The sequence below is a fragment of the Pleurodeles waltl genome, chromosome 11 (assembly GCF_031143425.1).
Source record: "Pleurodeles waltl isolate 20211129_DDA chromosome 11, aPleWal1.hap1.20221129, whole genome shotgun sequence".
Classification (NCBI taxonomy): Eukaryota; Metazoa; Chordata; class Amphibia; order Caudata; family Salamandridae; genus Pleurodeles; species Pleurodeles waltl.
The window spans coordinates 91,923,949-91,948,519 of record NC_090450.1 but is presented as its reverse complement, the minus strand read 5'-3'; the positions used below and the strand labels follow the sequence as shown (position 1 = coordinate 91,948,519).

Here is a 24,571-nt window from a genome sequence, read left to right as displayed (position 1 = left end):
AGAGACCCGAACTGCTGGACGGAATGACACGAAATTTGGCAGAAATCTAGCTTTTGATAGGCAGATTGCGCTTTCGTTTATTTGGTGTAAATCTGTTCAGGAGTTTGAGATGTTAAAGGAAAAATACATTTGTAAAACTAGGGACGCAGATCCCTCGTGAATAAATTGTGAAAATTCACGTTTTTTGCGAATTCACACGCAATTAGAAGCGATGTAATTGGATGGCCACAACCTGACTAGAAAGTTGCAGCCACTATTTTATGTTATCAGAGAGGGTCCCTGGGGCTGACAATAGAAATGATAAGTGGTATAAGGGGTCAGAGTGGAGGTACACCCCCGGGGTGTGATATAGGGGTGTTTTAGAGTCAAATTATGGGTTTAAAATGATTTTTCTTCACCATGCGCGATATTTGCGAATATCCCCCCCAAAAAAAACATTCACAGACGCATTCATACTCTAATTTATTCGATCATTCATGCACTCAGAGACTCAAGCACTCACTCAGACTCACACATCCATTTTCATACTCACTCAGACACTCATTCACGCACTCACCGATCCAGTGACAGAGACAGGCCCTGTGGCCAACCTCCGCTGCGCACGGTCAGAGGCCATGAGTGGCAGTGGGTTGGGTGGTTATGAGGGCATGGATGCAAGCCAGACCTTGCGACCAACCCCTGCAGCGCGCAGCACCACAGAGGGGGTTGGACTAACATATGGTAATTAAAATTACTTTAGGTTAAAAAAACATAGAAATTCAATGAAAAGAACAAAGGTTACAGGGACATTATAGGTAGATTCTGAATTTACTTCTACACAACCATAGAAATTCTGCAGTTCTAGTTATTTCAAGTAACTATAACTCGCGCCATAAGGTAACTATAACTCACACCTTTGCCATGCACAGCAAATTACTCCACATTCCATATTGTTTATGAGATCTTGTATGGCATCTTTGAAATTATCAATGCAACATTTGCAAAAGTAGTGATAAGAAAACTGTGCATGGCAAAGGCGCAAGTTATAGTTACTTGAAATAACTAACTATAAATGCTGAATTTCTATGGTTTTGTACGAGTAAATTCAGAATCTAACTATAAGGTCCCTGTAACCTTTAGTTTTTTTTTCATTTAATATATATATATATGGGTTAGGGTGGAGTAGAGGTAAGGGATAGTGTATCAGTAGGGTATAGGGTGGTAAGGGTAATGTTAAGGGTTTATGGTCGGTAACAGTCAAGGATGGTAAGGGTAAATTATTTGTTTAGGGGTGGCAAGGTTACTTTTCGGGTTTAGGGGTGGGTAGTGGAAAAGGGTGGTAAAATAAAACAAAAAATAAATAAATAAATAAATATATATATATATATATATATATATATATATATATATATATATGTCACTTACCTTATCATATTTACCATGCGTAGTAAAGGCATCTGCATGGCAGAAGGCTGCCTAGAAAAGACATTTGTGGTAAAGGCATGAAGTATTGTCATACAGCCATACCCCCAGTAAGACCCACACAACGTGCATGAACTGAGAAATCGAACTATTTCTGAGATTCGCCTGCAGAGTAAATTTGGTCCTTGCCCATTTTTACTCTACGAGAGGTTTTAAAAATGGACAGGTTTTGCCTACCTCTCAAGAAGGTTTCAATGAGCAGAGAGGTGGGCATATTTACTAACTTCTGAGGCAGTGCAGGGCAGCAAATGGAGTTACTGCACTGCACTGCACTGCATGAAACAGAAAGGGAGAGCCGAACAGCGCCATATTTTCAAACATATGGTGCAGTGCAGTTCTGCTCCCTCCTAGAGCACTTTCGGCTGCCTAGCACCGACACAGGCACCTGTGTACCATGGTGCAAGGGTGCCTACACTGTAGTCAGGATACTTTTTGTGCAGGAATTGATCCCATCCAGCGCAAAACTTTCTTTTTTAGGCTATTTCCTGTTTCTACTTGTGCTGCAGAATGTAGCCTACATACAAATAGGAAATAACAAGGAGAAATTTAGCATTCTTCCTGTGATTCCAGCCTCAGGTAGGTGCACCATTTCGGTGTAAACCCATGTTTAAAAGTCCTTGTAAATATGAGCTTTCCTCAGAATACATTCGTGGATGCACAGGGACGCTCATGCACCAGCCATGTAACGCCTACCTAACGCAACATACCGCTGCCTTGCATTGATATATATATATATACATATATATATATATTTTTTTTTACAGAGGCATGCAAATCTGGATTTAGGTTGCTCTTTAAATTCCAAAATGGAGTTGTGTTAGGTCTGTGCCGAATAAGCACGCAACCCTGACATAAACTCTTAGTAAATCTGGGCCAGAATATCTGCTATTAGATTTTATTTTTAAGCTATGTGTGCATCCTTTTACGCTCATTTACGTTTGGAAGGCCCCTTGTTTTGGTTCCTCATCTCCATCTGCTGCTGGGCTTTAGGATCACATCTTGAATGTAGGAGATCCGGAAGAATAATCTGGCGCCCCACTGATCTTCAACAAGCAGGATTCAGCTGGACTGTTGCTGCTTCTTTTGTTGTTTCAGTGTCCCACACCCAGCTGTGTGTGTGTGTGTGTTTGTTCTGTATCTATGATGTGGGAGGCGCATTTTAGGAGAATTGCAACAATATCAGCATCTGTATATTTTAATTAACTTTCTTATTCCTAGTCATGCTAGATCTGAAAGAGTCATATGGGTACAAGCAAAACTGGGCAGCTTCACAACACTTCTCCACGATCTCCTTGGGTGGCAGCAGTTTTTGCTCACATTTTGTTAACGGTGAAATGCATCCTCGGAAAAAAAGGCCTAAAATGTCTGTTGCAGGGCATCGAGTTTTGCGTTTTTTGCATTTTTATAAACATAAGTCACATAGGTTTCACCAGTTCACCTTAAATTGGTGCATCAAACCTATTTTCTTACTATGATCTACAGAAATAAATCACAATTAATTTCTGAAACATGTGGAAACAATCACAGTCCTAAGTAGGAACTAGGGAAAACTATAAACTGAAATTTGAAAAATTGTACCAATTATGTCATCTAGGTAATCCGATCACGTTGTGTGATGATTTACTTTGTATTCCCCCCCGATTACATATTTTAATGTGTTAATTTACCCACCACCACTTGTAGAGGTTTTAAACCTGTATGGATTTAGATCAGCACTATCCAGTCTTGGTCTGCAGGGGCTGAACCCATATGAGAAGTTTAGAATATTCACATGGGTTAATTTATATATAATGAACGTCAATAGGGATCATTCGCGTAGCCTGGGGTTGATTTTAAATAACACAGATACAGCCTTTGTTGACCAACTTTGGACACCTATTGATAGTGACCATTAACTAATTTTGCAACAAGAACAGATGATGGACGGATTGCAGGTGAAATTAAACATTCACCCCCAGTCACAGATCTGCGTTTACTCCATCAGTTATTTTTGCTCACCATGCCACCCCAGTTTGGACACAGCCATATGCAAATCAGTCTTGACCCTGCTCCCCATGGGAACAGTTCACCCCAAACTGCCAGGCCAGGTCATCACTAGACCAGAAATAAGCATCTGGGGGGCGGTTTCGGGGTATCACTCCATATCAGCCAGGCTAGCTTGAATCCAGTGGCACAATGAGCACAAGACCCACGGCTGGGCATACCCTTTCTATTTAGGGAGACAAAAGTAAAATAACTAATTTTGCAGCATCAAATAATTGTATGTTTGACTATAATAAGTGTCTCTTTTCAACTTTCCCCTTTCTCTTTTCTTTTTTCTCTTTTTGTATACATCAGGTTATCTGCACAAACTAAACGCATTGAGCTGCTGGGCATTATCTAGGGTTAAAATGAATACCCCTTTATTAACACGAGTGAATGTATATCAGCCGTGTTCTCAAACAGTGCACACTGTTTTGGATCTAGAAAACGTGTTATTAACATTGGATTATGGAAATCTTGTGGTGAGAGGGGGCTTCAACACTATCCGGGACTATTTTCTTTTCACAGCAGTGAGAGTAGAGAATTTATCACTAGAGAATAATCTTATCTACATATTTTCTACAAAAAATTAGATCTTGTAATGTAAAGGGCATTTGTAAAGCGCTCTGTTACTCCAAGGACTGTACTGGAGCTCTGCACATCCGGTGATGACTGACAGGGAGATAACACTAATCCTACTTAAAAAGTCATGTTTTCGGCTTCTTACGAAACTGGCATTAGCTAAAATGCTCTGTAGCTCCAGAGGAAGTTTGTTCCATAATGAAGGTCCTAAGAACGAGAAGGACCTGCTCCCCGTACTGGACCACTGATTTTGAGTAATTTTGGCAAGGAAGAGGATGGCTGAATGCAGATGCCTGGATGGAGCCAGAAGCAAATCCTTGCTCTAAGGTAACCAGCGCCTGACTGGTGAAGTGCCTTATGTACCAGGAGCAAGGTCTTAAAGAGGATCCTCTTCCTACAGGAAGCCAGTGCAGTTCCCTAAGGTAAGGGGATACATGAGTTCTCGAGGGAAGGCCTAGAAGAGTACGAGCTTCTGCATTTTAGACCACCTGCAACTTACTAATCAAGTAATCAGACAGACCCAAATACAGTGCATTGCCGTAGTGAAGCCTAGATGTTATTTAGGCCTGTACTACCAGTACTATCTTGTTGATCCTTGGAGACTATGTAATCTAACTGAGGATTATACTTTTTTCTCCAGCATACAAAATGCCTTCTCAAGGATTGATCTAATTCTGTCACTCTCAAAATGGTTAAGGATACTCTGACCTCTAAAATGGACTCCAACCACCTCTTAGATCACGTTTCTCTCTTTATATCTACTCAACCAGGTAGTAAGAAAGAACAGATGTTCACAAGGAAAATGTATTATTATGCTTTATGAAAGGACTAGTTCTGTGGATCTTTAAGAAAGGAGTTTAATAACTTTATAAAGATTATGATCAGTTTTTATGTAATTCCCTGCACAACCTAACATTAGCTTACATTTTTTTGTGTGAGGCCTTTTAGTGTTTGAATCATACTGAAACTGGAAAAGATGCTTATCTTAGCTTGGTACATTGAACTATGATTACATGATGTGGAAAGATAAAGGTCTGTTGGACAGCCTGAGAACACATAATTAAGGCCAGATATGAATTAAATCATTTCTGTCCTGAGGAAGCTGAATTTTCCCCACTGTAAACTAAATTTAAATATTGGGCAGGAAGTGCTGTAAAGGTAAAATATTGGCACATAAACTAAACCAATTAGAAAATAACAAGCATCCACTATATTCAAGATGGCAATGATACCAACATCATATGTAAAATATGACAACAATATTTTTCATTCTATTCTTGCTAGCTTGCACTCTAAATAGAAGGTCGCTAAAGAGTTGATTTGTCATTTTTTAGATAACCTTTCCTTACCTAAATTGAATGAGAATAGTCATAAGTGCTTAATCAACCTGTCAGTGAAGGGAGCTGATACTATTTCAAATCCTAAGGTAAACAAATCTTTTGGGGCTGGATGGAATATTATATCATTTTTATAAACAAAAATTATGGGAGCAATCAAATCCACTTTAAATCAGCATTTAACTATAGCATTACCAAAATCTTTCCAAGCTCAATAAAGAATTACAAATAATCTAACTTTCACAACAGGCTAAAGACCCCTTAGACTGTGGTAATTATAGGCTCGTGCCATTAATAAATGTGGATTATAAACTATTTACAAAAATATGGGCAAGCAGGAAATAAAAGAGTTAGTGCATAAAGATCTCTGGAGCAATTAAAAATAGATCTGGAACAAATAACTAAGGCACATTATAGACCCTGCTAGACAGAGACACGCAAGGCCACCATTTATCAGTGTGCATAAATGCTGATAAGACCTTATATGATGAGGGTCAGCATTACCTGCATGAGGTGTTAAGAAGGATGAACCATGGAGAACTGGTTTGTGCAAATCTGAAATCATATTTTGCGGGTTCCAAATCCTGCATTGGCATGGACAGATTACTATCAAAGAAAGTGGCCTTAGAAAAGGGTACAAAACACGGCTTTCCTTTGTCTCCTTTTCTGTTTAACCCTGTCCTAGAACCCTTAGCCATTTCCATTAGACTTAAAGCTGTAGGTTCTTTTGAATATAAACCATTGCTTTTCACTGATAATGCGCTGATAACAATTTCCAAACTAGAAATATCTAAATCAAATCAAGATTTAGTTCCATAATGAACTGATCCAAGTTATGCTTAACACAGTGATAAAAATGATTAACAGGACCTTCTAAGAGCATCTATAATTTTGTTGGGAACCAAGATTAGCAAATTATCTGGAAATAAACAACAATCAGTGTTGAAGAATTAATTGCATCAAACATGAAACAATTAAAAGACAAAGTTGATATCAACATTGCAAGATGGAACACATTGGATATGAGCTGTGATGGGCTAAACTTAATACACTGAAATGAACCTTGTACCAATATTATTGTCTATTAACGTATGGGTATCTTGCAATAACTTAGTTTAGAAGTTATAGGAACCAATCCTCCTAGATTTAATTTGGGTTACTAACTGCAAACTGCTCTATGCTATGAGAAAACTTAAAAATCAAACTCCAAAAGTGGGTTTGGGTTTCTAGCCCTGAAAACTTATAAGGCATTCATTCTTTATCTTGCTAGGTTTGAGGTAAATGTTAATGGCCCAGAATTGCCAAATTGGACTATCATAGAAAAAGGAGCCTCACAAGGTCATCACTCACAAACATTTTGAACAGCAGATAGGACTAGGAGTCGCCCATACTGATTGGCTACAATTAGGACCACATGCGTGTCCTTTTCTTATGAATATGCAAACTTGAAGGTGAACTCCAGAGGTAAAGGTATCATCACTTTGGGCCAGGTTTGCGTCAAGCGGGTATATCAAGTGGAATGCATGAGTGTTCCCATCTTGCCACCCAAGGGTTTTGAAGCAAATCACTACATACTAAAAAAATGGAAGACAGGAGTTTTCACCAAAAATGTACACCTTCTCGAGGCCATTGTATTATTAAAGTTTTCTTTTCTTAAAACTTTTATAACGCTGCATGTGTGACGTACTGTATACCACGCATACAAAAGTTATAAAGGTGTTAAACCATGTCACAGCTTGGTACTGTACTGGAGAGGTCTCCTTCCACTGCAAAACCTAAGACTGAAATCACACACAAACCCTTGAACCATAGTGCAACAGTTTATTGGAGGAAAGCAGTCTACAGGTGCAGCAATGTAGCGAGAAAGAAAAACAGTGTAATACCCTAATAAATACCCCACTGTTTTGATATCTCCCTTTCTCGCATTGCGGTGCAGTATAATTGATTGCTGCACCTTGCTGCATAAATTCTTTCTAGCTGTGCCCCCAGGTTTCTCGTGTTATCTTCAATTTGGGACAACAACGAAATTTGCTTTGCATGTAAAAGGTTGCTGTGAAAAGCATGGACTGAAAGAGGCATATTCACTACAAGCCAAGTTTTAAAGCAGTCGACTGTAATGTTACTCAGGACTTACAAAAGTCTTACTCCCTCCCAGATAGTGAAATATGGAACTATATTGAATTTTGGAAAGTTGTATCAACACTATCAGTGGTGATCTCAAGCAACAAAGATAAAGTTCTGAAGACAAGACGGTTGTTAATAAATGCAACCTATAAGAAGATGTTTGACTCAAAAATATACATACTTTTCTCATATTAAAATTTAACATGTTTAAACTAGCCCGCTTCTGCCTGGGATATATAACTCGAAATCTAACTCTTATGAACATCTTGGTCTTCTTATATGGGCAGCATTTCACAGATCAGCCCAAGCTTGACAACAGTATATACAATAATGATCCTATTGCACAGCTACTGGATTAACTTGGAAATGCAAAAACTGAATCTGACGGGAAATTTATTTTGCTCGAGATGTTAGTCCTTTCGCTCTAATTTAAAAAAATATTTTTTTTTATTGAAAAGCAAGAAACATTTATTGCTCAGAATACTCATTTTGCAGCGATTGGTACATTTCATATCAATCATGTAGAAGGAGCAGTCAAGCATGGATTCACTGGCAAATCGAACATGGAACTTGTTTTGTATAGCAATAAAATTGGTCAACTAATTAGATGTCGGACAGCAACAACCCTTACATTTACCCTCCTCTCACCCCCCCCCCTCTAATTTATTCCCACAGTAGGTGCACCAATTGCCCTACACTTTTTCCCATTTCTTAGGGCATCCTCTAGTTTTGTAGACTGCTCGCTCTGCCCCCAGCTTTCCCTTCCCAGAAAAGCTGTATCTCTGGACAGGACCAGAGAACGTGAAAGAAAGCACCTACTTGCCCACATTACCTTAGATGAAGCGACGAGTCTCCACGGCCCATCTTGTGTATGAGCCAGCCGCGGCCCGTCCTTTAAGGCCAAGGGGCCACACCCCCTCCCCCATCCCCCCCACCTTTTGCCCCTCATGAAGACTGTCTGTCAGGCTTCATGTTCAGATCAGGCAGCCAGGAGCAAAACATGCGCAATATGCGCAAACTCCTGGCTGCCTGAGCTGAACTTTGCTTGGCTGAAGAGGTCACAGCTCCTATGGACGTGACCTCCTCAGCTCATCAAAGGTGCCAAGGCCCTTCCCCTCGGTGACGAGGAGAAGCGTCACCTATTGACTTTGAACTGTGCGCTTCAGGTTTAAGCCCTCGTCACAGAGTGGGGAGGGGTCAGAAGTCTCAGTGACCCCATCCCACTCTGTGAAGAAGTTGGAACTGCTGCCTTCCCTCATTAGGTGACCTAAGGTCAGCCAGAGAGGAAGGCAGCAGTCCCAACCCTCCTGGGACCGCCGAGCTGAAGGTAAGAGTGTGTGTGTGTGGTTTTTAAATGAATGTTTGGTGCGTGCGTATATGTTTGAATGTTGTGAATGGATGTGCGTGCATGCATGAATGAATAAGTGTGAGTGTGCTTCCCGCCCGCCCCCCTCCCTCCTAAAATTACCGGCCGCCACTGGTATGCGCACTGTAGAACAATAAGCCCTATGGAGTACGGACTGCTGGGTCAACCTGAAGCAGGCTTGTATTGCTACCTCCCTGTGGCTCTGAAGGGCCTCCGGCCAGTCATCACTCTCTAATACACCTACGTCTCTCTCCCAGGCCTTGCGCAGGGGAGTCAGTGGGTTAGGGGAATAGTTCATTAATTTCCTGTAAATCATAGAAACGGGCTTAACCTCCAGCTGGACAGAGAGAAGGCGGTCCTCCAGTGGGGCCGCCTCCGGCAGCTGGTCGCTCTCCGCTATGTGGCAACGCAGGGCATGCCCCAGCTGCAAATTCCTTTATCCCTCAGTCTGTGCCATCTCAAATTCTTGGCAAAGGGTGTAAACATCACCAGAGTCTGAGCCCTCCACCCATGGCCCAGATGTTCCTCTCACTCTAATCTTACTCATGTGATAGTATCAAGGGATATGTACTTGATTAATATTCTGTACGTAGGTTGGATTGGTTCAGACGCAATTTAATTGTAGGGTATACAGCGTAGAGTTAATGACATCTACTGTGAAATATCTAAATAGTTCAAAACAATGCATTGTGGTCTATTAGTTTATGGAACATTGTGAGACGTTGACCTAACCCATAACGCCTCTTGGCGCTAAGTTGGTAAGTTAAACCTTGACTTCGGGAGTTTTATTTGTTTTTATTTTATTGCATATGTGAATGTGTCGTTGTCAAGGAAAGTACAGCAGGTTGTTAATGGTTTATAAATCTACTGGAGGGTTGTTCCAAAGGAGTGTGGCTGGGTGGGAGAGGATGCGGCCTCTCGTGCCGCAGCGGCCACATCCAGCTGCCAGCATTGGCTGAGGCTAGACTTCTAGTGGTGCTTATGCTTACATTTTATCGTATAGAGCGAGGTGTTCCCGGGCCTAGTGGATGAGCTGGGAAAGCTTTCAGCCTTGTTCACTTCTCAACAGGTAGTGAACACAGGTTGTTCAACGCCACCGTAGTATGAGCTCAGGTGTCGCTGTGGGGTCTGTGGGAAGGCCAAAGAGATGAAACCACAGAATGTAGTTTTCTACTCGTCCGAGTTCAGGAGTAGCAAGGGCGGCCCAGGACTACACCTTGCTACTCCTAACTGAAGTCTTCGAGCATTAAACCGGAAGTCTAGGTCAGATAGCACTGGTTCGTGTTTTATTCAGGCACTTATCATCAGTTTTACCCAAACTGAAAGAAAAAGTAAGTAATACACAGAAAACATTAATGCATGTTACTACCCATTTTAACTACTTCAACTTTGGTGCAATGGAGCTTGCCCCAGAATGTTTTTCAACCCACAATAACTTTCTCTCTGTGTCTGTCTCGTTGTAACAGAAGCCAGACACTGATTCTTCAAAGCAACTGCTGCAGCCGGGAATCAGGAGAAGACAGAATAAAGTTTACAAGACCCCAATCGCACATTCCCAGAGCAGATGCCAAAACACTCAGCCTTTAACGACCCCCCAACTCATGAAAATCAACAGGTGCGGCGGCAATTAATCACCTGCAGTTTGAATACAATCTTGGGTAGCTACGCTGGAAAAGTATGTATGAAATGCATGAAAATAGTTAAAGAGGTGAATAGTAAAGTGAGAATTCACACATATAACCCAGATGAAACCACAGACAAGCACTGGAAAGGCCAATAGGTCTCGCCTAAACATGAGCTATTAGCTTTGGCAATGTGTACTTGACATGTTGTACACCAGGGTGGCTGTTGTTCAGCATGGCTAAATGTTAGTGGCTTGGAGTGTCCTAGAGTGGATGGGGGAGCACGGTGTTGGAGTGGATTTGTTGGAGTGTTGTAGGGGGGAGTAGAGTCATAGAGGGAAAAAGAGTTCAGTGGTTTAGGTGCAGAGAGTGTCTTAAAGTGGGGTGGAGCATGGTGGACTGGATTGAAGTAGTGGGGTGGATTGGATTTGAGTAGAGTGGGGAGGATTGGAGTGGGGTAGAGTGGGGTGGAGCGGGGTGGACTGGGATAGAGTGGAGTGGACTGGACTGGAGTGGGATGGGTTGAAATGGGGTAAAGTGGATTGGAAAGGATTAGATTGGATTGGGGTGTGTGGATTGCATTGTAGTGGTAGGACTAGGATGAGGTGGACTGGATTGGGGTGGGGTAGATTGGAGTGGGGTGGGTGGATTGGATTGGAGTGGTAGGACTAGGATCGTTTGGACTGGTTTGGGGTGAGGTAGATTGGATTGGAGTGGGGTGGGTTGAAATGGAGTCGGCTGGTTTGGATTTATTGGATTTGAGTAGAGTGGGTGGACTGGGCTGGTATGGATTGGAGTGGGGTGGGGAGTATTTGGACTGAAGTGGTTTGGACTGGATTGGAGTGAGGTGGAATGGAGTCAGGTGGACTGGATGGATTGGATTGAAGTAGGGTTGACTGAAATAGGACGTATGGGGTGGATTGGATTGGAGTGGGGCAGATTGTTTTGGATTGGAATGGGAAAGACTAAAGCGGGCAGGTTGTTTTGGATTGGAAGGGGGATTATAGTGGGGCAGATTGTTTTGGATTGGGGTGTGGCACACTGGAATGGGGCAGATTGTTTTGGATTGGAGTGAGGCAGGTTATAGTGGAGCAGATTGCTTTGGACTGGAGTGGGGCAGATTGTTTTGGATTGGGGTGGGGTGGATTGGAGCAGGCATATTGGTTTGCAGTGGGGCATATTGTATGGATCTGGAGTGGGGCAGATTGTTTTAAATTGAAGTGAGGCAGATTGGAGTGCGAAAGATTGAATGAGACAGACTGTTTTGGATTGCAGTGGGGCAGATTAGACTGGGAGGATTGGAGTGGGGAGGGTTGGAGTAGATTGGCTTGAGGTGAGTGGTTTGGACTGAAGCGGATTGGGGTGTACTGCATAATTATGTGTTAAAACATCAATTCAGAAATTGCACGTAAGAAAGAAACAATGTTGATTTGCATTTCTTAGAACAAGATAATCGTCATCTTGAGAACAGTGCCAATGAGTAAAAACAAAAAGAAAACATGAGTGCAACCTGAGGAAAGACGACTTGGCAAAATAACAGAAAGTTAGCCACAGAAAATAAAACTTTGGAATTTTGGTTGTCCTGCTGGCCATGTTTTTGCAAGTCACACGCCTCCTGTTTGCAGGGCACTAGAAGTTAAAAATAACAAATTAGGACCTCATTCACATCAGGAACAGCGAGTGATCACCGATTAAGTTGAAACAGGGCCTGGCCCCTGCTCTAAAGAGAGGAATGGAAATGATGCTAGGCCCGGGGTGATGAAATGCGAGGCTGTAAAGAAGCTTGCCACGAAAGCCAACAAATAGTAAGAACCGGGTGAGCGCCAAGCCCTTTACTGTAGACAATAGAGTCTCGCAAGCAGACGCATGCACTAGAGCATGTACTCGTAGGCTCATGCCTAAAAAAAGAATGAGGAGAGGAGAAGAAGGGAAGGAAGGGAGGCAGGACATTTGGAGAAATTTGGGAAAGGTGGAAGTAATTAGACAATATTTTAGCAGTTCCACAGTTTCTCCCCCAATCCGAGCTGTGAAAATCAGACTATCACAATTTTACCTGCACCTATTCCACCACACAAAACCAACACCTGTGGGGGAGAAAACAACTGAGAAATTTGTTGCCCAGAAATTAGGTCAAAAGAGCGCAGGTGTAGCACAGGGCAGACATCATAATCACTGTGGACAGATGCTGAAGGGGGCCATGAGCTGGTTTTCATGCTATGCAGTGTGGACACCAAGGGCCATATTTATCAAAGGGTTGTGCCTCTATTGCAACACGCAATCCTTAATATGCAATTTAGAAAACAACAAAAGGCCACCTTGCGTGGCCCTGAGTAGATTGATAAATCTGGAGTAACATGACGCAGCACAAATCGGCATCACGTTAGTCTGCCCCAGGGAGACGTTTCATGACCTGAGCCTTCTGCAACACACATAGAAAGAGGAAAATGCCTCAGAGGGTTGATTTTGTGCTGAAAGGTGTTCCTTCCTGCACAAAAACTATTCCCCTTGCAACGCAGGCACTCTTGTCTTGCGCCTGTGCTGGCACTAGGCAGCCCAAAGTGCGCCAGTCCTGAGAAACGACAGGAATGCGCAATGTATTGTTAAGCATGTTGTATTCTTGCCTATTCCCCTATCACGTAGCACAGCAATGCGTGATCATTTTATAAATATGCCCTTAACTCTGTAAAACTACATGTTAGTGCGTCAGTTTACAGCACGTGTCAGAAACGTTGTTGCTGCTCTCCCCTAAATTGTAGTGTTACTGATTTAGTGCATGTTTTGTAAACATGATTTCCATAAAAATAGGTGCACAGCCCACCCTGCCAGTGCTTAATTTTTTCCAATGGTTGCAGGTGGCAGACACCGGCCCCATTTTTAAGGACTATGACTTATTTTTCATCATCAGACTGTGACCCAGAGCGACAGAAAGCAAGGTAGAAAAGGGAGAAAGATAAAGATATGAAACTAGAGACAAAGGAAGGAAGCATGGATGAAAAACAGCATTGAAGACGGAGGTAGAGAGACAGGAAGTGCGGGGTGGTAGAAGAAAGGGGAACAAGGTGGAACTAAGCCTTAGGAACATTGGAGTTTGGAAACCCCTGCATTTGTCAGTGACTTCAGTCGGTTGTTAAGAAAACACAATGTGCCACTGAATTTCTTTTTTACAAATTAAGCACAGCATCTGTTTTTCTGCTTCTATCCCACATTCATTACACGGTATTCAGGGGCATTCTCGAAGCTTCAATGATATTACATTACTCTGCTCGTTCCAGATTCATTAGAAGTGATTTAATATTGACAAATGTAGCCCAGCCTTTAAAGATTTGCAATTTGTGCTGGTGTAAAAAAAGCACACCAGTCATAAGCATGCACATTCCATACTTGCAAACGTGCAAACCGTGCATCATTTGCTCATTGTGGGACCCATCTCTGTAGTATTTTAGAATCTGCTGCAGGCAGTAATTATTGTCCCACATTTCACTATTTCGAATCGAGTTGGATGTGGTGGACGTGACATTAATGAAGATACTGCCCACCCAAATAATGCACACCGCCCTAAGCCCGTCAAAAAAGTGGTGGTGCCTGCAACTTTTTCTAGACTTGGGCGCGCTCTTGTTGCTTCTTCATGGCTAACACTTTAGTCTCCTCAGGTCTATCTTTTGTGCCCTACAAATTCTCCCCATCCTACCCTTTTCACTTCTGTGGTCCAAAAAAACTCTTCCACTCCTCAAATCACAGTTCTTTCTGCTCACCACCCTCTTTGAGTCACCTACTGGATCCAATCACACGGAGAGCTGGAAGAAGGTCAGCATTGCCACAGTCGAGGAGAGAGAGGACGAGACTGGACTCTTGGCCTAGCATTTGGGACCAACATTGATGGTTATTGCTTACACGTCCCGTATTCCAATTGGCAAAGCAAACACCAAGCATTCTGTTTGAGATGCTAACTTGGACTAGACCACTTCATGTCCCCTAGCAGTGGAAGCCAGTTTAGATGCTGTATCTTCAGAGCACTGCACACTGTCTTTGGTTGTATGGTTCTGTGACACTGCAACCGTGAACAAAATCTTCCACGCTGTGCTTATTACTGGTTTCAGCACTGTAAAAGGACTCCAGGCACTACAAGGACACAGTTCCACCACAACTGATTTCATCTTTAAAGCATGTGTTTTGTCTGCACTCAGTGTGCAGCCAAACCAAGAATATTTAAATGGCTCCTGTTAAAGAGCTGTGTTTTAATTCGTGCATCACCTCAGCAATGTGGTTTGGCTGGGTTGAAAATTGAGCACAAACCGCCTTTTAAGAAACTGCACTGGAAAGCTTAAAGGGAAACCAGGACAGAAGAGTGCCACGGGCCCAGGGACACAATTCGGCCAACATTTGTGAAATATAATGCCACAAAGCACACGTTGAAACTTCTGTCTGGAAATGTCAATTGTAATGTACACGAGACTCCTTCTGTGTAAATAACTAAAGCCAGGACCCTGGGAGTCTTCTGGCTTTCCTAGCGCTTGGTTGTACAATATTAAGACCATGTGTTGTGGCGCTCTTGTAAAGACTAACAAAAACCATCTGGGGAGCAGTGAACATAATCCCTCTACTTGAAACCACATGCCTTTCCAGGATTTGCTCCAAGAGTCTCTTTGAACCGACTGATTAGTCCCAGGATATAAATAGAAGTGCATCTCGGGGCCCGGATCGTATGTCTTACATGTCCTGAGGATCTCCAGTGACGCTTCCTAAAATGACGCGCCAACGGCTGCCTTCCAATGAGCTTCCCCCAAAGTCTAACACCTCACTCTACATATTGATCCTCAAGGTACAATTCAAGTCCTGAGGAACCTAAAGCAATGCTTCTTATAATGATGCACCAGCTCCTGCGTTTCAACAAGCTTCCCTCAAAGTCTAACACTGTGGCGCAACTATTGCTTCTTGAGGTACCACTCAAGGAGTCTGAGAGATCTCCAGAGATGCTTTCTAGAAAAGAGACAGGAAACCTGTTGGCTTCCAATGAGCTGTCATGAAATTATAAAAAGGCGCTGCACATATTGATTCTTGTGGTACCATTCAAGGAGTCTGCGTCATCTTTTGTCGTCCAATGAGCTTTCCTCAAAGTGTAACACAGTGCTGTACGTACTGAGTCTCTAAGTCCAGCTCAAGGGGTCCCGAAGAGCCGACAGTGATGCTTCTTATAATGATATACTATCTACTGAGTTTTAATTAACTTTCCTCAAGTGAATATGTACAGCGTCATGTTAGACTATGAGGAACGCTCACTGAAAAACAACAGATGGTGCATCGTTCTAGAATTTGTCTCTGGACATCCCTCAGGACTCCTTGAATGGTACCTCAAGAATCAGTAGGAGCAGCATCAAGACACACTTTGAGGAAAGCTCAGTTTGTTCAAGGAAGCATAGATGGAGGTTCTTCAGGACGCCTCGATTAGTACCTCACAAATCTAACACACTGCTGCACTGTGTTCAATTTACAGATTCCAGAGGCACCTTTTAGGGCATCGTGAGAAACATCCAGCAATGCTTCCTAAAGGAGTTGGTATACCATTTGTTCTGCTCCTATCATCTATCCTCAAATTTTAAAACTATGCTGGAGCTACTGATTTGTAAAGAAACTTCAAGAGGGCGTGAGAAACAGCAATGCTTCTTCTAAAACAGAAGCGCAATGTGATCCATTTCAGTGAGGTTTGCTCAAAATCTATCTCAGCACTACACACACAGATTTTAGTGGCACCATTCCAATTACCTTGCAGAATCTCCAGCAACACTTCCTAAACTAGAGAAACACCATCACTGTGCCCCAAAAACCCCACTGTGTGGTTTATCATTGTACTCTACCTTCATTGTGCTGTGGTACTATTTACGGTGTTCTGATGAACATCCGGCAATTCTTCAAAGAACATGGAGTGTGACAAGGAACTCACTTTGACATCAGAGAGGGCGCTGGACCTACAGTTTCTTGTGGCAGTACATTTTGTTGAAGAGACATTCACCACTGGTTGTGTCCCAAGGAGCACAGACAGACTTCACAAATTGTCTTTTACCTATAGACTCGGCAGCACCATTCAGTTCTTTATATTTTTTTTTCTTTACCAATAAAGAAGACCTCTGACCAACCTTCTTGTTGACCAGCTGAGGATGAGTCTGGGTACCTCTGCATGATAGTTATCAGAGCACAAAATCCAGAAGGACCCCATATTGGCACCAACACCCACTGCATCAACACCAATAACTACTGTAGTCTGGCAACACTCGCATCTCCTATTCCCTAACACCTATAGCCTCACCCCTGGATAACGGCCAGAACCTCTGTCATGCCAAAACAACCATAACCTCCACACTTGGACAACATCTGCAACCATGCAATGACTACAGCTTCCATCACCCTACTACATCTATGCGCTCTGCCATCCCACACACCCACGGCCTCCACCATCCTATAACAACCAAAGCATCTGCCACTCCACAAAACACCCACAGCGTCTGTCATCCCAAAACTCCCACGACCTCTGCCACACCACACCACCTAGAGCATCTGCCACCCCACACCACCCAGAACATGCCACCATACAACACCCATAGTATCTGCAACCATACAACACTGTTACCTCTGCCATCCCACATCTGTTATCCCCCCTCCCACCAGTGCTGCCATCCCACAACATCTGGGAACCCTCAAAAACCCATGTAATCTGCCATCCAACAAGGCCTACGGTATCTGCCACCCCACAACACCAACACCACCTGTCACCATAACATCTACGACCCCACGATATTCACTGCATCTGCTACTCCAGAACATCCACATGGTCAGTCAGTGCACAACACCTATGGCCTCAGCCGTAGTACCACACCATCTGTCGTCCCACAACACCCACAAAGGCTGCAATTCCCACAACACAACACAGTATGTCGCCCCACCGCACCCATGACTCCTGGCATACCACAACACCCACAGAATATGTTTCCCCACCACAGCAACATACGCTACTATCGAACACCACCCACATTATCTATCGCCCTGTAAAATACCCTCTGAACTTCCGCTATCCTATATCACCCACAGCATTATCATCCCAAACCCCCCATGACCTCCCCCAACCCATATCACTCCGCCATGTGCAGAGGCGTGATGCTGGCCAGGGAAACGTGCTCCCCTGGTTTGCATATCTGTCCCTCCGGGGTCTGTGCATCTGGCTTCTCACACCCCTGCAAGCTACTGCAGCGCGCATGGCTTTATCTGAACTGTGCAGCGTCCCTCCCTGCAGGGCTCGGGGGCAAGTTGTACATTTAGCAGGAAAGGGTTCACTTGTCAAGATTCCTTCGGCCAGCATCAGTGTCAACTCCAAAAAGCTCAAAAGTGTTGGTGTAAAGTTCCAGGCACCTGGGACTAAGCGAGATCCGGTGACTTTTTCCATTAAAAAATGCAAATGATCCCAGGACCCTGGGTCACGTGGGACACACGCATAATTGCAAACTATGTTTTCAAACAAATATGCCATTGGCTGCGTGCGGCTGCGAAATTAATGACGAAAATGTTTTCTATATATTTCCGTACATGGAAAATTGAGAAGATCCGCCTAAAGTCTGACTTTAAATGTCCTTTCTTCATAATCAATGGAGCTGTGGCACGTGGAGATAAAGTCCTTTCTTCATAATCAATGGAGCTGTGGCACGTGGAGATAAAGTCATCTGGTCAGGATCACAAGTCGGCAAAACGGGGACGCTAAGTGTAGCCCTCCGTGTTTTTTATTTATTTTGTACCCATAGCCAAAAACTCAACCACTAGAGCGCCTCATCAATTCTGTGGTATTTATTGGTTAGATGCGCAAAGAATGTCTATACAAAAGCCAAAAAAAGGCTCTCGCATTTTCCATTATGTTTGAAGAAAATGTCCGACTTTTTGGAGATTCATATAGAGCGCCCGCCGCGCTGGTTTTTAGCCCAGGCATCAAACAACCAATATTTGTGCTCAGGAAACCACAGGAGACTACTTCGTAGTAATATTTTATATGAGGCTTCATACCGCACGTCTGCAGTTTGTAAGAACTGTAAAACACGTGTTCTATTACCCAGTTTAATGGTACCAAAGTTGCCGACCTTAGAAGGATGGAAGGCTGTGTCACCTCGGTAGGATTCAATCTGTTGCCTATCAGCCAGCTGCAGCTGTCGGCCGATGGTTAACTCATACAGCCATCTTGCCATTGAGCATCTCATTATGAGTTTGCGGGGTTTCAGGGAAGAATCTCAGGGTGCCGTTGCTATTTCTGCACCAAAATCCCGAATTTAAGATATTTGTCCCTGAAATTGGGAGTAACTACACTGACCCGAAAATAATGGGTGCTTTTCCAGTGTTTTCCCGCAATTCCACAGCCAAATCTGCTGACATTCCCACCTGCTCAGAGCAGGTGCAAAATGTCGTGTGTGTGTGTGGCGGTGAAGAGGGGTGTATGCTGGGTTTGGGCTGGCGGTCAAGAGGTCAGGCCAGGAGGAGCACCGTCAGCTAAGACCCCCCCCCCCCCGTTGTGCTGCTGCTGAGTCTATGACCCAGGGAAGATCCTGCTTGGGGGGCGGTGGGTGGTAAAGCCTCGCGCCCAAGGGCTTCCTCCTTTTGTCGGGTGCGGGCTCGCACACTGCACCGTAGCTGTGGGGTGGAGAGGGGAGGCGGTTGTCCGGCAGAGGGCTTGCTGACAGGCTTTCCTCTGGCATGCTTGGATGGGTCGTGCTCTAGTTTGGATTATTGAGGCCAGTGTTTGCATGTTCCTGGGCACGTTTATGCACAGCCGGCCCAGCTCAGCATCCTTCTGGACATCAATAAATGTCAATCTCCATGGCAACGTCTTTTTCTTTCATACAGCAGCCTGACTGCCCAGGTATTGTCTCTACTGTCTACATCAGTAGCTGTTGGTGTTCAGGGGGACAGCGGTGATGCTGGTTGGAAAAGCGAGAGGAGCATATGTATGAGAGAGAGAGAGTGAGTGAGAGAGGTGGAGACCGAGTGAGAGAGGTGGAGACCGAGTGAGAGAGGAAGAGTCAAAGAAGAAGGGAGTGAACGAGTCCCAGGGAAAGAAACGAGGTGAGCCGAGGGAGAGAGTATAAAAAGGGGTACAGAGACGAAGAAGCAGGGAAAGAGAGATCGGGAGAGAGGTGTTGAGGGAGCAGAGAAAGAATGAGGGAAAATAAGGAAAACAAATAAAGAATGGGAGAGCTAGAGAGGGTGAGAGAGAGTAGGACAAAGAAAGAAGAATGTACAGTAGACTATGAAATCTGTCCAAATAGTAAGAAAGTTCTCCAATTTCTTATTTAACCGGGAAGTAGGCCAATTGGACTTTTATTTTACATGCCTTGCCCTAACAAAGCAAAAAATGGCTCTAAGAAAGTTCCACGTTGATCCCAAAAGGTATTATCATCACAGTCACGAGGGATCTGACCACATGCGAGTTTATGCGTACAAAATATGTAATCATCACCCTCAGATCTGTCCTTTTATTGCTGTTTTCTTATTTGCATTCCACTCGATGGGAAAATGGAACAGGATCCACTGATGTGTTTAATCCTAGCTCCATACACATAGGAGTTTGTACGCCCACTTTTCACTACTTCCCACGTTTGTTTTCATTGGATGTATAGGGAGATAAAGTTACTTAAAAAGAATCACACGTGGCCCTGGTTCAAGCGGTGGCTGTGGAGTTCCGAAAACAGTTATTCAGCACAAAACCACACCTCCCCGGCACTCCTTTCTGCTAGAGTCTCAATCCAATGGACCAGAAACTAGACTGGTGTTCCGAGTGTGTCACTTCCAAATCTACCCACTCTCGGTAAAGATTTAATTCTGTGTATATCAATCGCCGCCGGGCAAACAGTACAAAACACAGGCATTTCCCATTATGTTTTTTTCATTGTCTAAAATCATTTTTTCTCCCCTACCTCCGCTCCCACCAACCAAAAATGAAGATTAAAATGTCTGCTCCAACAGGAGCGAGAAGGATGTGAAATAAAAACTTAAAATAAAATCAAAAGTCATCTGCTTACCTGGCATTGCTGAGGGAGGTCGAGTCCACGTGGAGCGCGCGCGGAGGGAGGTGCAGCCGGGGTTGCCGCTGTTGCTGCAGTGAGCGCGAGCTCTGCCCCCAGACTCCTTTTAAGCGAGCGAATGAATCAGCTGCGGGAGCTCTCTGCTCGCACCGCCGGCGCGCGCTCAGCCAGGAGTCAGCACAAGGTTAATTCCCGTGTTTGCAATCCCAGATTTCCCCCAGTCTGACTCCCCTCGCCCCTCAGGAGCTCACCGTCTAACGGTGCAGTGACGAAAATCTCCGAGACACCCCTGAGCGGGGGAGACCCGGGCAGAACTGAGGGGCCGTCGCTCCTCGTGCTGACTGAAAAGCGTGGACAGTGCTGGGCCGGCGCGCGCCCATTCATTTCCCAGGACAAGGAGTCTTTGGATAAAAAAAATAGTTTGCAGGAAGTTTGTGGTCACTTGGGATTGTAAGGAACGGGCCACGGCCCGACCAATCAGGCGGGGGAAGAAAATCAAACAACCCAAAAAGGAGGTTCGTAGCGTCGAAAGGCGAGGATGAGTGTTTGGTGGAAGGGTGAAGGGAGGGGAAAGGCGGTTATCAGCATTTGATGTCTCGTCTGTTCCCATGTTTCTGGGTATAACTGTGTTTTTTTTTTCTCACCACGGTCTCAGAGATTCAGACGGTTAGAGTCAGTATATGACGGCTCGCTGGCACCACAGACTGCTTCATTATCATTAATAGAGGGATTTGTCAGCCTTGAAGTGGGGCGGTTTGCAGGGGAACGAAGACAAACTTCACAAGGTGACATTCTGCGTACAGAGAGCAAGTTATAAGTAACAGGAGCAGGGCAAAATGATAACATAGAATGGGGACATAAGCTAAAAAAAGTCCCCGTTTGCAGTTTCTTTCTATTTGGTAATGTGACAGTAAGGCAGAACTTCTATCGAAGTTAATACTGGCACAAGGAGCACTAAAGAGTGAGATATATAACAGGCACGGTAAACACTGACCACAGAGAGGAGTCATTTACCAGGTCTAGTTAAAACCCCTATTCCAAATTAAAGTCGGTCATAACAGATGGATTTTGTTGCCTACCACACCATATTCCACATGTCACACTAATTACTGGGCATTTCCCCCCCCAGTAAATTTCAGCAGAATTGACCTGCTGTAATTGACACGAGGAAAATTGTGGGGATACAGATTTATCGGACCCAGTAATTACTGGATGCAGGAAACTGGGGAAGAGGGGAGCATGGAGCTAATAGCGTTGTAAACTCCTAACCGCACTTTTCTTGCGACATAAACCATGTACATGAGCGGAAAAAGTGCAATTAACTGTGTAACAGGGTCGATATTATGCAAAGCGCTCGACTTCTGCCAAGCGAGATCGCGTTGCGAAAATAGAGAAAAAGTAGTCCACAAACCGAATGGAAAACTGCGAGCCTCGCATGTTTTCTGTACTTGGTCGATGCACTCGAGGAGGGCTAACCACCAGAGAAGGCTTGATGTATGAGTGCCTTCCACTAATGAAATCAAGCAGATTCTAACAGGCAAGCCCACGAACCAATGAAAGACACTGAAGTCACGTGGACGGGGCTCCGAGCCCTTATTAATCCCTAAAGCATCTCGCTAGCGAAACGCAGGCTTGACCCTAAAAACAGATGCACTTAACAATACCAATCTTGGGACTTTTGCTTTGCAAAACTACCAGACTCACTATTCAAACAGTATGTTACTTACCCCCACCCTCCCTCCACCTTTTCCACTGCAATGCTATATTTCCCTCAGACTGATTTGAGTGATTGCGAGCTTTAAACGCCCTTCCAGTTTAGTTTAACTCTAAACATGTAACTACAACCATTTCCTAATGAACTTTTAACCTCCTGGCTTGTCCTTAAACGCTCTTGTATACCGTTCCTTATCCACCTGGACTGTCACTTTCAACAACCATAAACTCCTGTAAACCATGGCATCCTGACATGCCACCGCCACCAGAAAAAGGCCCCAAGACTTTTTCTGCCCCATCACCCCCATGACTAGCCGGTCTCTAAAACCTAGTGAACAACTTGTTCAGCCGGTCCCTGATCTGTAAGAGGTACAACTCCATACCAAGCACAGCTAGATGAACACCATCGCGTTTGAAAAATTCCAGCTCCTGAAAGTGCAAATCTGAATGCTCCAGCATAGTGGTGCCTGTTTGACCTGGCCCTTTTTACAGGGTCATCACCAAACTTTTTGCCTTCCTCCTATTTTTTCTGAACTCTTTTTGTTGACTTTAGGATTCTGGGCACTTTATCACTGCTGATTAGGGCTAAAGTGCATGCACTCTCCCTTCTAAGCTTGGTATGATTGGCTTACACCTCATTGGCTTATTTAATTGACCTGTAAGTCCTTTGTGCAGTGGTATCCCTACACTCACGGCACGTAAATTAAATACTACTAGCAGGCCTGCAGAGCAGCTTGCGCCATCCACAGAAATAGCCTTTCAAACCTGTCTCCGGCCTGCCACCATAGGGCCTGCATGCGCAGTTTCTGCCACAGGAACCTGGCATCTAAATTTACATGCCAGGCCTGGAACTGCCCTTTTACTGCATATGAGTCACCCCTAAGGTAGGCCCTAGCTATCCCTATGGACAGGGTGCTGTGTATGTAAAAGGTGGACATATGCCTTTATGTACTTCATGTCCTAGTAGTGGCAAAGAGCCCACGTAGTTTCTCACTACTGTGAGCGCTGCTCCTCTCCTAGGATTGCATTGAAAATGCCCTAACATATGTCTAAGAGATACTGTCTGTTCCATGAGGGGAGGCATAGGAGTGCTTGGTATGGTTGTAATGCTAGTGAGAAATGCTGCTTACTGGTGTAGGTGGATTTTTTATTACCATTACAGAAATGCCACTTTTAGAAAGTGAGCATTTCTCTGTGCTTATAAATCTGGTATTTTGCAGCTTTCCTCCAATCCGTGCCTGGGGCAGACTGCCAGCGGAGCTTTGTGCATACTTTTCAGAAAGCCTGTAGACAGGGAGGATGGAGGTGTCGCAAGAGTATATCTGCATATTGAATGGTTTTTGTGGGCTGGGAGAGGTAGAGGTGGGGCACACCTGCATCTATAAAGGCTGTCTCCTGGGCTCACACAAAGGGCTCATTTAACCCCTACTGATGTCTGGACAAGTGCTGGAGGAGAAAGGGGGGCATTCCTGGAACTGGTTAGTTCTGGATGGAACCCTTTCTTCCCCTTTTCTGGAGGCTGCACAAAATTAGTATAAGTAAAGGGGGCTTTCCCCGACAATTTTAGAGCACTTTTGGAACTGGCACCAGATCTCTGTCAGAAGGACCACTGGAATGCATAAAAAGACTCATCTAGACTGCTGTCATTTTTGTTGCCCTGTTGCCTGGTGTCTGCTGGGTGGCACAAAGGACTCCTCTGGATTGCTTTTCAGCTTGTTGCCCTGCTGTCCAGCTGCTCCCTGACTTGGACCTGACTGGCATTGCTGGACTGCCATAAGGAATCTCCCCTACCTGCCTGTAGGGTGCTGGTCTCTCCATCCATTGTTGCCTGCCCTTGTGTCCCCCCAAGTGTCTCCGTGGAGCCCAGTGCATATTGAGCGCTGGGTCCTGCTCCTAGGCTTGTTTAAAACTAGCACATGAAGAGAGCTTCATGTTTCACTTACCCCAGCTTGTGCCGGTCACTTTGATGCTCCTCGCGCCTGCAGGCTACCTCGTTACTCAGTGCACTGCTCAGATCTGCTGCAGGCTGGCAGGCACTGCATGAGACAGCTCAGGACATACTGCCTGTTCTAATGTGCTGACCAGCGTGGTGGAGCACAACTGAAGTCACTGCCCCTGCGGGCTGAGAGAGCACCCTCTTTCACCCCATTGTGATTCACTCCGCATCATCATGGCAACCAGGAGGACTCTGGATGATGCACTGTGGGGAGAAACACGGTAACAGGGAACCCCAGTTCGTTCCACGGCCCTCATCGGCATGCCGAAGATTAGCACCCACAGGCCCTGCCCTCGAGG

At 44.5% G+C, this 24,571-nt stretch overlaps 1 protein-coding gene across 1 annotated transcript in view; it reads right to left on the bottom strand.

The window, feature by feature from the left end:
- LRRC15 (leucine rich repeat containing 15) overlaps positions 1-20,696 on the bottom strand; it is a 44,883-nt gene extending 24,187 nt beyond the window's left edge. Inside the window, exon 1 of the mRNA XM_069213174.1 lies at positions 20,561-20,696. Coding sequence (XP_069069275.1) covers positions 20,561-20,567 — 7 coding nt within the window. The 5' untranslated portion in view covers positions 20,568-20,696. The remainder of the gene's footprint in view (positions 1-20,560) is intronic.
- Positions 20,697-24,571: the final 3,875 nt, after the last annotated feature.